The 13,277-nt window shown below is 38.7% G+C and overlaps 1 protein-coding gene across 4 annotated transcripts in view; it reads right to left on the reverse strand.

Moving 5' to 3' along the window:
* The window catches only part of TENM1 (teneurin transmembrane protein 1), a 314,346-nt gene that overhangs the window by 107,986 nt on the left and 193,083 nt on the right, over positions 1 to 13,277 (reverse strand). For all 4 annotated transcript variants that reach the window (XM_051630327.1, XM_051630326.1, XM_051630323.1 and 1 more), the window contains 3 exons: positions 12,231 to 12,332; positions 10,992 to 11,186; positions 7,521 to 7,721 (listed from right to left, as the gene is read on the reverse strand). In XM_051630327.1, coding sequence (XP_051486287.1) covers positions 7,521 to 7,721; positions 10,992 to 11,186; positions 12,231 to 12,332 — 498 coding nt within the window. The remainder of the gene's footprint in view (positions 1 to 7,520; positions 7,722 to 10,991; positions 11,187 to 12,230; positions 12,333 to 13,277) is intronic.

Consider the following 13,277-nt stretch of genomic DNA (forward strand, 5'->3'; position numbering starts at 1 on the left):
TTCATATTCAGAATTTGATATTTTCTTGGACATCCAGTATCCACAAGTCACTTCCACGCTATATCCTGTCAGTTGTTTCACTATGGTACTTAATCACTGCCAGTAGACTGGCTACCATATAGGCAACAAGGTTGAGATGCAAAAAGGGATGCAGGTATGTAACTACGATTTTAAATGTCTAAAGCCAAAATTTAGACCCTTAATACTCTTTGCGAAGCACTGAAGGCGCTTGAACCACTTTGGCACCTGAATTGCTACTAAAAATCCCACTTATTTGCCGTATTTCGCTACCAGAGAATCACCCAACCGAGGTTGTAACAGCTTTATGTTAAGCTCTCATTACTCTCCAAATGGATCTGCTGGAGCTGGCCTTGCACAAACCACAGGAACCTGGACATTCCTGGACACAATAGACTCTCTATAGAGACATGATGCTGTGCATACAGAGAGGAAAGACACTGTTCAGTACCTAGAAGGTAGGATAATCATGTCCATACTGCTCTCACCAGAGCAATTCAGGTATCCTGCTCCTGGGTAAGAGAAGAGCTGCTGGAATAGAAGCATGTAAAATTGGGTCTGTATTTTCCACCCAGTAGAGTAAGTAATACCTTTTTGTGGACTAAACCAGGATTTTAACAGTTGACTTAAGTAAATTATGTTTACATTTGAATGAGAGATATTTCCAATAATTGCTGAAAGAGGTACAGACAGCAATAGATTAAGAATCTTAATTTTCAGGAAAAAAAAGTGAAGGAAAGAGCCATTATTTTTGGCATATGTGCAAAATAAGCTCCAATCAGTTGAAAAACATCCCAAGTTTCCTCACTGTATATCTCATACCCTTGACTTATCCTCTTTCTTAAATCAATACATGACTACATCAGGTATTTCTGGTTCCCTCTGGACTGATTTCAACATGCAGGAGAATTAATTTTTATTGGAGTGCTCCTTCACTGCCTTAAATTTCTCATGTTTTAAATTCTCCAGCAACACATATTAAGTGTTCCAATCTTTAACTACTAAGTTTTTAATAGAAAACTTGCTCACCAGATACCTTTTTGCAAACTCTTGCAACTCTACAGGAGATACAAATAGGCACACATTGCTTTTTTTTCTTTTCAATGAAATATACAGTAGCAAGAAGAGTCTTTCTACAAAGTCAGAGGAACAGCAGGGGAAGCTTCAATCATCCTTTTAATTAGCAGAGCAGTAATAGTCAAAGCTCCCCACAAATTAAAGGAAGAGGACAGTTAGACAAAATTAGGTAAGTCCATCATTTCTTCAGAACAAAACAATGAAGGATGGTTGCAGTGTAATTAAAAAGTTATTGAGATTTGTCTAAAATAGGGAGCAGAGCAGAAGTACCAACATGGAACAGAGCCACCTGTGGCAAATGCCTGACAGATTACCTCACATACTGAGGAAATTTCAAGGCTATTTTCACTACTGCAAGTTGCTTATAGTGCATATCCTTGTCCTTGGCAAATCAGAATGACTGACATCCATAATTTGCAATTTCCTAAACCTGAAGAGTTTTCTGATTGCAATGAAATGGTTTTACCTAATTATTTTTTCAAGTTGCAGGTTTTGATGTTTAATTTTGAAACCAATTTGAGATGTCTTGAGCTATATTAATATACTGTATTATGCCTTCATTTCTCTTTGAAGCACTTTACTTTAAAAAATGCATACTTCTAATGATTTTTAAATTACTCTACTCTGCACATATCAATTTGTAACAATTACAACATTTTGCATTTTTCAAAGCACTTCAGTTTTAAAGAGGTTTTATGCTTTGCAAGATATTGAAGGAAGAGGCTGCTGATCCATTTTTATCTTTTGTAAAATTACCACCTATCTTGCTAGAGAGAGCTTAACCAAAAATAGATATGCTAAATATATACCATCTCCATATAATCATTTTAGGATGAATGTTTTTGTGACTAAGAACTGCCAGTATTCTTCTCCCAATCATAATTAGGTTGCTTCTGTGGTATAAATGGATTCAGTGGAATTATGACAAATGTCCTGGAGTCAGGAGGACAGAAACTGGCCTACTTTGGCTGAATAGAGTCTAGAGAAACAAAGACAGGACAGGATGTCAGAAGCATCAGCTCTGTCACAGATTCCATTACTTTTCAGTCTATAATATTTTAGGAACAATGCTGCAATTAATTAGCGACTCAGTGCTGGATTCTCACCTGAAACTCACAGGGACTACACTGGTGACATCACTGCAGTTACACTAATTTATGCTATCTAAGGCTCTGCCCCCACTGAATAACTCTGTCATCCATTTTCTCTTGATATTTCACTCCCTTAATCTCAAGGCTCCATGTTAAAGGTGTCAATCTGAGAACAGAAGATGAGGTTTTTTGCTCATCATTGATGCTGCACCTTCAATTAGCCAGAGCTTCCCTTCTACATGCCACGAGCAGTCAGTACTCACAAGTTTGATTTTGTCTTTCTGAAAAGCACTGCCTTACATGCCTCAAAGGGAGATGACTCATTAACATCAAGGGATTTTGGATGACAGCCTATAAATAAAGCAACAAAGATCCACAGACCATAAGTAGAAAGTTGACTGTACTGAAGTCCTGGTGACATTAAAATAGCATGCTATCAGTACTGAATTATTTTGTCATGTATGCAGTAAATCACCTCCGCACTGGAGAACCGGTCAACTGAGCCATATGTTGAAAGTCTGAATAATAATGGATTTTCACATACAATCACAACTGGATTCAGTATGGAGTAAAGAAGCTGAGAGTTTGAAATATTCCTAGGGTGAACTTTTCTAGCACAGGAAGTTTTCACAAAAAAAAAGTTATAATCAGCCTCACTTGGACTAAAGTATGGAATTCCTATTCTATCCTTCAGAGAATGAGGGAGGAGACTGAGTAACAGAACCCAATCTCTTGTGCATTTCTCTAGGGCACATCCCCCTGTCAGAAGGATGAACTGTAATGGTCAAATGTCTTTTTGGCATTTTTGTGTGACTTGCCAAAGGACAAACTAGGAAAAAACGCTAAAACTACATGAGCAAAGTTATAAACAAGATAGGAATTAAAACACAGAACAGGTTGCCCAGGAAGGCTGTGGATGCCCCTTCCCTGGAGGTGTTCGAGGCCAGGTTCGAGGAGGCCTGTGCAGCCTATTCTAGTGTAAGGTGTCCCTGCTCATAGCAGGGAGGTTGGAACTAGACGATCTTTTAGAGCCCTTCCAGCCTTAGCCATTCTATGAATACTCACATTTATATTATTAATATTATTGTGGGTTTTTAATTTTCAGTCTTTTATACCAGAGAAGGATTTATTTTTCCACAAACTAATGATTAGAGAGAGAAAATCGCACTTTTTTTGACAGCATGAGCTAAAAGCCCTTAAAATGTTTGAAGATGACCCGTTTTACTGTATGGTAGATGTGACTGTTGGGGTGTGCTGGTTTGGTTTGGTGGGTTTTGTGGTAGTGGGGGAAGGGCTCCACGGGTAGCTTGGGTAAGAAGCTGAGAATACAGTCACTGTATTTGAATAAGAATAAGACAGTGGATCTCTGTGTATATGTCAAGGTAGATTCCATCCCAGGTAAAGGCAGCAAAGCAATGTCCACTCAGGCCAGCAGGAATGGAAGATTCTATTACATTGCTTGAATAATGACTGCAGCAGTGATCCTTGCAACTGGAATTATAACAGCTATGTCAAAGGTACAGCATTTGGAAGAAGTCAGCTGGAATGACTCCGTGCTGCTTCTCTACAAATTTCTGACATTGGTGTAATTTAGAAGCAGGGAAAGCTGTAGCTGGTTTTTGACCTTCAGCATTCAAGCCAGTTGGCAAATTGGCAAAACAGGCTAATCCATCTCCCTCATGGTAAATACACGTCAGTGTATAATCATATAGAACAATAAAAGCACGTTGTTCTTCTTCATATAAAAAGCCAAATCTTAGGTACAGACAGAAGGTGGTATTTTTTCCTCCTGTTGCCACATATGGTTGTAGAAAGATACCTACCAATGTTGTTTTGATTGGTGCAGCTACAGATAATTATCTGTCAATATTTTCAGAGTGAAATTCAGTTTCTGCTGCCCAAGGAAAGTGAAAGAATCAGAATCATATTATTGTTCTGTTTGAACGTTAGCTGACAGGAAGAGCCTTTACAAATAGGTGCACAAGTTGCAAGGCAAAGCCTGAATGGAAACCATGTCATCTTTGGGATGGGCAAACTGAACTCTGAGCTAATAAAAGAAAATGGCTTTTCATGGAGGTTCAATATTGTAGAGTAGAAAGAGGCTAAGTATGCCTCTAACAGATATCCAGCTAAGAGCATCATATCAAAAGGATGGATCTTAACAGAGGTTCATAGAAAGCCAATGTAGGTTCTGTCCTACAAGTAGTGTACAATTAGACATACTATGTGTCAGAATATCTGTCAGCCCATACTGAGCTAATCTTACTGAGAATCACTTCAAACAGGATGAAGACACCCTGACAGCTGTTTTGGAGCTCTGTGTGAGGATTTTCTGGGCCTCAAGGGATGACAACTGGCCATCAAGAACTTGGGATCTAGGGATTTCTGCAGGTGGTGAAATGAGATGGGTTTTAGCAGTTCACAGCAGAGACTACCCTGTTATGTTGACTAGCCAAAACTGGCTTGGACAGTGTGGAACTGTAACAGTGTTGTGCCTCTGCTTTGTTTGCTCTTGGAAATACTTCAAGAATCAAAGCTGTGCAAAGAAAGTGAGCAGATCTATGCTGCACTGGAGAAGGATCCTGGCCTCAGCAAATGGACTTAAAACTATTGTGTTTTTTGAATAACATTAAGGACAGAAAAGAAAATTATTTTGACAAAGAATTTGACAGCCTTTCACCTCACAGAAATAAATACAATTGTAAGACTTTTCACCTATTCAAACTGGGAACAGAAGGTGCACTTTTTAGAAGGGAGAGTCAGGCCTAATTGAAACAATTTACCTAAGGACATGGTATACTATCCTTTATTTTCAGTCTTTGTGTGAAGGTTGAATTTTTGAAACCTAAACAGAAATTATGAGTGCCAAACATAAACAGAAGGATACTGGTATATATTGGTACACGTCCTACAGAAAATCAAAGAGCACGAACATCATGGTCTTATCCAGCCTCAAACATCCATGAATTATTCCACTTTGAAGCCAGTCCTTCAGGATAAACATGCATCACACACTCACACTTCATCTCTGTTCCTCCATGTCCACACTGGTTTCTGTTTTTCCCCAGTCTGCCACTTGTGAAATAGAATTTCTTATTGTTTGAAGAGCTAGAGATGAACAGGTAGAAGAAGGGATTACAGAGATAGTTCATCCCTCTTCAGGTGAGCCATGGTGTATCTGGGATAATGTATTCAAAAACATTCTAGTATCTTTGCTAGAACTGATCCTTTTTAAAGTACAGCAAGATATTTCTATTTAGAAAAACTACAAAACTTTAAATAATTTATCCTTTTGTTTTGAAAGTATTTGTAATGTGCTAGGGAATGCAGAAATCATCAGGACAGAAGCCTGTATTCTGTACAGGCTTGTATTCCCCTTCAAGGGGACACAGAAAGACAGATTTTCACAGTACTGACCATGAAGCAGTACAGACATGTTGGGAAAGTGCAAGGCTTTGAGGCAGGTTGAGAGACTGCTCGTCTATCAGTTGCAAAGCTTTCCTTGCTGTCTGATTCCAGATGAGCAGTCTGTGGTTTACCCTTTTCATTCTCTTCATTTTACAGAACCTCATGATTTTTTCCTTTCACCTATGACAGCTTGTGTATTCTGACCTTGTTGACTTACTCATCTGATGTTTTTCCTTCCTCACTAAAATCAAGCCTCACTTTTAGCATGCACAGCAATCACTGATTCAAGCAAGAAAGTCTCAAGCACAAATGAACATCTGTATTTCAGCCTAACACTCATTGTATTGCCACAACAATCCTGAAACTACTTTAACACCCAGGAAGAAAGATATATTTGAAAAAAAATAAATCTGAAGCATTCAGCTATAAAGAGAGGTGCCTGTTGGTTGCAAAATCATTCTTTGATAACTTGGAAGACAGTAAGGATGAAGAGAAGTATTTTCCCTATGGGTTGATGGAGGAAAGAAAGTCACCCTTCTTCTAAAGAGTAATTAAAAAAGCTTTCTAGGTGTACCCTTATTTACCCAATTCAAGACAAATATGATAGCTCTTTGCTCCCTTACTTAGTATCTAATTGTCCCATGCAGTAGGCACAACAGACTTTTTGGAGATTATTGTCCCTTTTCAGCTACAATTACAATGTATTAGAACAGAATTAGTTTGCATGTTTTATAAGTAAATAATTAGTAGCTAGCACTGTTCCTAATTGTTTGCTTTATTAATAGAAGTACTACTATATTACTAACTTTTAGGACACATTTTTAGCACATGCTAAAACACATAAAAATGCAAGCAACCAGGCTTATGCTGAAATCCAGTAAAAAGCCAATTCTTACCGAAGCAGGTACCAAATTTGGCAGTGTCAGCCCGAGATTACATGCATTAATTCTGAAGTGTAGAATGAAAGCAGGGTCTTTGTAACAAGGACTAAGAATTATTAGCAGGTCAATATTCTGTTGCTTGAAAAGTTACCATCAAGGGGGATGCAAGTCCCAACTTAAAGATCACAATCATGTACTTTAAGGATCTGAATGGAAATTTATACTGTTACAAGTATTCTTTTGAATGATGATTCCTAAGAAAAATCGGTGACTTGGACCACTGGTTGAATTCCACAGTATTCAGCAAATCTGTCACTTGGATCAATTCTGTACTGGGATGTGCTACTTATCATCTGAGATTCTGGTTTTGTGAGCTTTATAGAGGGAAAAAAAATAGCAGCACGTAGATTGGTAATGACATGCTCCATTACAGAGTAAAATGTCCAGAGTGCATTCATTTCAAGAAAATGAAACGTAAATGTACAAAGCACATAGGAAATCCATTTCAACCCTTAATCAAATTCTGTGGGATCAAAACCTTGATGGTCCTCTAAGAAAGAAAAGACTTTTTATCCCAGCATGAGAGAATGGATGGTCATTTTTGTTTAAAGATTTTTTGACAGAGCCCTCTTACTCATCAGTCACTGCATTTAGACCATTATTTTTTTTACATCCTCCCAGACTCTCTCAGGATTGTGGTTTCCCTCATTGCATGAGCCTGATAAGTGCTCAACATCTCAGGCAAGAGTTGAGATGTTGAATCATCTTAACTCTGCCAGGAGGCACTTGCACTCTTGCAGGACTCCTGTTCTTGCTGGCATGCCATTAGGCAGTCAACACCCTTTTTACTGAGAAAAAGCCTTCCTGTCCTTGTCAACAGAAAGCCAGTTGCTGCCAAGCCCATTAAGTGCCATGGCACAGCATCCTTGAATCATCCCTAGCTTGTTTTTTTGAATTCTTACCAGCACAGTAATAGTAACTATTTTATTTCATGACTCAAACAAAAAGTACAGACAATATTGAAAAAATGAAACCTCCAGCATACCTGTTGAACAGTCTGAACCTGTCCACTGTGGTTCACAGCTGCAGAGTCCTGTCTCCAGGAGGAAGGTCCCATGCCCTGAGCACTGCTCCTGGCAGACGGGAAGGGATGTCTCGCAGTTCACACCGCCCCAGCCTGTGGAGCAGTGACATTCCCCTTGAACGCACACACCGTGACCAGAGCACATTGGATCCAAGCAGTCCTCTGGAAAGCAGGGAATATGCAATTTAGAGAATAACATCTGCAGCTTTCTGGGGGTTTTCTAGTGAAATCCAGCATCAGGGATTCTGATTAAGTTGGTGATTTTTGCGCAAATGCCCAAACAATGTTAACAAACAGAAGGAAAAAATAGTCTGTGTTAAATCTGTGCAAAAGTATAAGCCAAACCCAAGAAAAAAGCAAGCATGTAGACTCTTAGAGATCATATGATTCTGCTTGTCAAGGATACTGTCTTATTTTTAAAATCAGATTCCCAAGACAGATCTTCTATTGCTCCAGGTTCCTGAAGTTTGTGTTTCGGTAGCAGGGCCCAGGGAAGAGCAGGAGCAATAAATAATTATTTCTACAATTGTGCACTGTGTTTCATTTTTGTGTTTTATTTACATCTGGGAAAAGAAAGATTTACTCTTTCATCTTCCTGTAGAAAGCTATCTCTACAGCTGAAAATTTGATACAAAAGAAATGGCCACCCACTAACCCTGAGTAGTGAATCTCTGACTGATGCTTGCTGTAAAAAAGTCTCATCCAATCCTAAAAAGTATATGCTGGGCAATCGCAGATAATGAACAGATTCATAAAAGTCATAACATACTGATGAACAATTTGCAAACAGACAAAGGGCTAAATTTGTTCTCAATTTGGATTAAACTATTCCTAGTGAAAAATTCAGGAGCTCTGTAGAAGAATTTAAATCAGCTGCTTAGCCCTGTATAATTAGCATATTCTTTACAGGGCCCCAGCACTTCAGCAAGCAGAACACAGCCCCTTCGCTGGGGGCTGCAGGAAGGCTGCAGAGCTAAGGAGGAATTTGTGGAGTCCGTCCCAGCATGGAAACAATAAGCCAAAAGCCTCTTCTTGTTAGATCATTCTTCAGACTAATGTTAAAGAGGCACTTTGAAAGTTTATGTGTGCATTTTTACAAGTATCAGCACAAGGATTGTTTTAATATTTAAATTGTAAACATAACAAGGAGTATCCTGTGCTGCCCGAGACAAGAGGCTCTGCTTCAGGAAGAGAAGATTAAATACTTCAGATATAGAGATTAATGGCCTCTAGTTTACAGGACTTTTGACCTAAGAATAAAGAAGTGATGCTTCATCTTTTGAGCTGCTATGCCACCAATTAAAGATCTTATTTCAAGATTTATTTTGTATCTTTTTCAGCCTTCCAGGGTTGTCCACAGCACAATGTAATACTGAAAGAGGGGACTATGTGTTTCTGGACAATACAGATCTTGCTAAGCATATGACTAAAGTACTCAGTAATTTTCTCTGATCCTGAGATAGCTCTTTATTTTGCCGATCTTTTGAAATTAATTGAGTGACTCCATAAACAGTTTATAAAGTACCACTCCAGTAATGACAGTCTGACAGGATGAATTCAAAGGACTCCCATAGCAATGAATACATGTATCTATTGGTGTTCCCTGGATAGTACATCTGTTACTATGTCTGCTATGTTAACAAAACTGCTGTAATACTGAATTCATATTTTTACATACAATAATGCCATCTGAATTCCTGACAGAATTACTTCCACTACTGCACACGTTGTTGTGCAATACGGCAAACTGAACAGTCATGTCATGCACACACAGTTAAAATAAAACCCCACTGTACTTGGTTATATGGGTTTGTTTCATCCACCCATTTTACCTTTAAAAAAAAATCAATAGATCTCACTTTCAAAATCCAGTGTTTTCACACTCTTAATTTCAAAAGCTGTCTAACTACATTTATCTCAATTATTTTTTTCAACCACTTTGCAGGTTCACATTAGGGCAAGAAAGAAACAAAGAGACTGAAAACAGCAGCCAGCCTCTCACCAGCTAAAGGCTGGTTTGGCATCATGGCCTCATGTAAGCAAATCTCTGTATTATTTGCTTTTTCTGATTTGGGTTTTCTTGTTTCTGTCCATTTCTGAAACTACCCACAACTGAATATATCAGAAGCATTCTCCTCATCTTCCCTTTAAAAACTGCACCAGGTATGTCAAATCCATCAAATCCGTCCTAGACATTTTTCTGACCAGAGAATTCAAGCCTCATAAAGAGCCTCCTCTGTGTGCTACTCAAAAGAATTACCTAAAATCTATACAGCAGGCAGCACCAAGTATGCAGTCACTAGCTTCAGGCTAAGGGGACTAGTGAAAAATCATCAAATGAGGGCAAGCATGAAGAAGAGTTCTGCTCCTTGAGGCTATGCACAGGGGAAGGAAGTCAAAGCTGACAAGCTATCTCAAAAATGCCAACAGGCAAATGACAACTGCTTCTTTCTACAGATGAGGGCAGAGACAGATGAGTACTACAACCAACAAAAGTACAATTACTTGTTCTCAGAATTTCCCACTTTTTATTAGCCAAGCCTTAAAGGATGCCAGTTTAGTACCCTGAACACAAGCTCACAGTAAAAATGACATATGACAACAGAATTACACAATATGCTCTGGTAAACTGGAACTGTTTGCTGCTCTCTTGGCTTTATATTGTCAGTACATTCTTAGCAGAAAAATCTAGGATGTAACAGACCAAAGAAAGGTAAAAGCTGACTACAAGCTGCTGATTACTTTGGGGAACCACCACATATTTTTTTTTTTAAAGGATGTTCTGACTGTCTTGCCCTTATTATTTGGCCAAGTAAAAAAGTCTGCACAGGCTGTGTGACAGTGTGTGCTGAGCGACTGAGGTTACTGGCAGCAAGGAAGACTGTGGACACCAGCCACCCTTCCTGAAACAAGTATCTGAGAGAAGCAAGTGGAAAAAAACACATCAAGATGGTCTCACAACTTTCACAAAAAAAAAAATAGGAATCCTTGCTTGCTGGGATGTTTTCCAGGACATTTTTGGAGGACAGAGAACACATTTAATGAACGGAGTGAACTAAAATAATCCAAGAACTAGAGTCCTCCTGGACTAAAAGAGAAACTGAGTATTTCAGAGAACTTCCCATGCTACAATCATCAGATAGTCATACAAGACAATGTTAAATTATTTTAATCTTCTGGAATAAAAACATGAACCTTGGAAATCATGTGATCAGCTTCCACTGACTGCCACTACCACCTGAATGCCTTTACCTCTGATAATTTTTTTATCTTAAAATTTCTTTCTTTGAGATAGTAAAGGTGCTTTTGAGCAAACCAGTACAGCTTCACAATAAGCTTCTCACATCTATGTGAGTTCTTAACTACCTTAAAACAGGTTTGGAGAAAACAAAAATCAAGCCCCCTAAATATAGAGAGGGAAACTGCACTAACCTTCCTTACAAATCTCTCCTTTGTATCCAGGGACACAGATGCAGACGCCCATGATACAAGTGCCGTGGCCAAAGCAGGTTGGATCAATACACTGTTCTTCTGGAACATCACACTCTGGTCCCTTCCACCCATTGCGACACACACAGTGACCCTTCTCATATTCTCCATTTCCGCTGCACAGCACTGGACAGGAATCTGAAGATGGCAGATTGACCTTTTAATGTATTTACATACTTACATAGATTAATGTTTATTTTATTTCCTGTTCTGTAGAAATGCATTTCCACTCCAGCCCCCCAATCCTCCATTTGAGTCGAGGGTTGTGACAAACTGAAATCTTAGAACGAGGTTGGGCAGCAGTAAAACAACGTCTTTGTCTCCTCAGCCTGCTTCACTCGTAGACCTTCCTTCTGAAGATACTCATTTGGGATATCTTAGAAGATAAAAAAAAATCCCTCCCCTTGATTTGCCTTGTCAGAAAATTTGCACAGCGATGCCTGCTTATGATTTTCAGTAAGATTCTTCCGCCTGTGAACTGAAGCAAAGACGCTGCCCTTTTCTTCCTCCTTCCATTTTGATCTGCCTGTAAAGCAGTGATGTGGAAGCTTAATCATACAATACAGTATCAATTTCTGAACCAATCCAGCTCTTAAAAAATAAAGAAAATCCTAAATTTGAGGAAACATTGGGAAAAAAAACAGAGAACTTCCACACATCATATGCAGTAGATGATGGATACTACTGACAAAAATATCTGAACCAGAAACAAGCTTACAATCTTTTTAGCATGTTTTTTTGCCCCAAATGCTGGAAAAGAAGCTTTTAAGCTGCTTTAGGTTTCTTTTCTACACCCTGTTCAAGATTAGACCACAGAAGCATTTGACTGACTCATTCCATTTTCTCCAAAGTGAAACTGTTTGTCACTTTTAAATAACAGAAAACATTACGCTAAGCGAACACACTTATTAAAAAATGTATTTTATAATCAAGCAGAGGATGCAAAGAGGAATGGAGGAATCTATTAACTCTGACAGTCAGGAATAGAAAAGTGGTTGATGTATTTTAGCTCAAGTACGGCATAAAGGAACTTGCCACATGTGTGCTTGTACTGTATCTGACATCTGGCTGGAAAAAGGAATTTAATCTCCTTTAATCACTTTGAATCTTTGCAAGCCCAGCAGTCACACATCATAATCAGCAGCTCTGTCATGCACTGCGGGTCAGTTAACATGAGATTACCTTTTGCACAATCAGGACCAAGGAATCCTGGGAAACAGTGGCAGTGCCCCGAGATACATTCTCCATTCCCATTGCAATTAGTAGAGCAGTCATCCAGGATTTCTGTTTATTCAGAGAGTTGTGCACAGAGAAAAACACAAATTGGTTGAATTTGAGATAAATGGCACCTTCACCTCACTCTGCAGGACACATCTCAACATACAAATTGATGCAGAAGCAGTAAAAGGCCCATTTTCATTCACAGGGAGCATAAAACAAAATTCCTGTTCAAGCAGCTTACAAATATTAGATTTGGTCTTGACAGCTTTGAGATAACAAACGCATCATTTATATCACACCAAAAAGCTTTTAAAGTAAGTGTTCATGTAAAATTTACCACCATTAAAAGCACTGCAAGAACCAGAGCATTTGCTGAAAAATGTCCACCTTAAACATTTTCTTTTATTGCTGGAGTAATTTGTTTGAAACCTGTTTACAGAGTAAATTGCCTTCTATGGTGTTCATTTGAACCATGTGCACTGAATTCCTTGGAGGAAGGTAGGATTTCCACCTCTATATAATCAGATGAACAAAACCCAGTCTTTTGTACAGTGATGAAACTCAATGCAGTAAAGGACTATGAACTAGATTTGAAGGAAAAAAAAACACCTTCGGTTCTGATCTTAAACTCTCCCATGTTTCATCACACAACTTTGGACAGCAAACCACTTAACCTCACACATCTGGGGACAGGCTCCTGTCTGTACACGGATTAGCTGGTTTTAATGTACACATGTATTTCCTACAGGAATTAAATGGATTCACTTATTTATATGGATTTTATGTAAAGGATATGAAACAATTCCCAAGCTAAGATGCTCTCATTCTGAGCCGGTCACTGTCAGTCTGTTACTGCCTAGGATGGACGGTCTCTGCATTTTTATGGGCATATGCCCTAATAGCTGTGGGGAAGTACCTCTGGCTGCTGGAAGATGGGAAACATGACTCCTTTCCCACAAAATAACAACTACTGGAGAAAAAAACAATTTTATACTCAAATTTAGCTTT

Source organism: Apus apus, chromosome 12 (genome assembly GCF_020740795.1).
Source record: "Apus apus isolate bApuApu2 chromosome 12, bApuApu2.pri.cur, whole genome shotgun sequence".
In the NCBI taxonomy this organism is placed as follows: Eukaryota; Metazoa; Chordata; class Aves; order Apodiformes; family Apodidae; genus Apus; species Apus apus.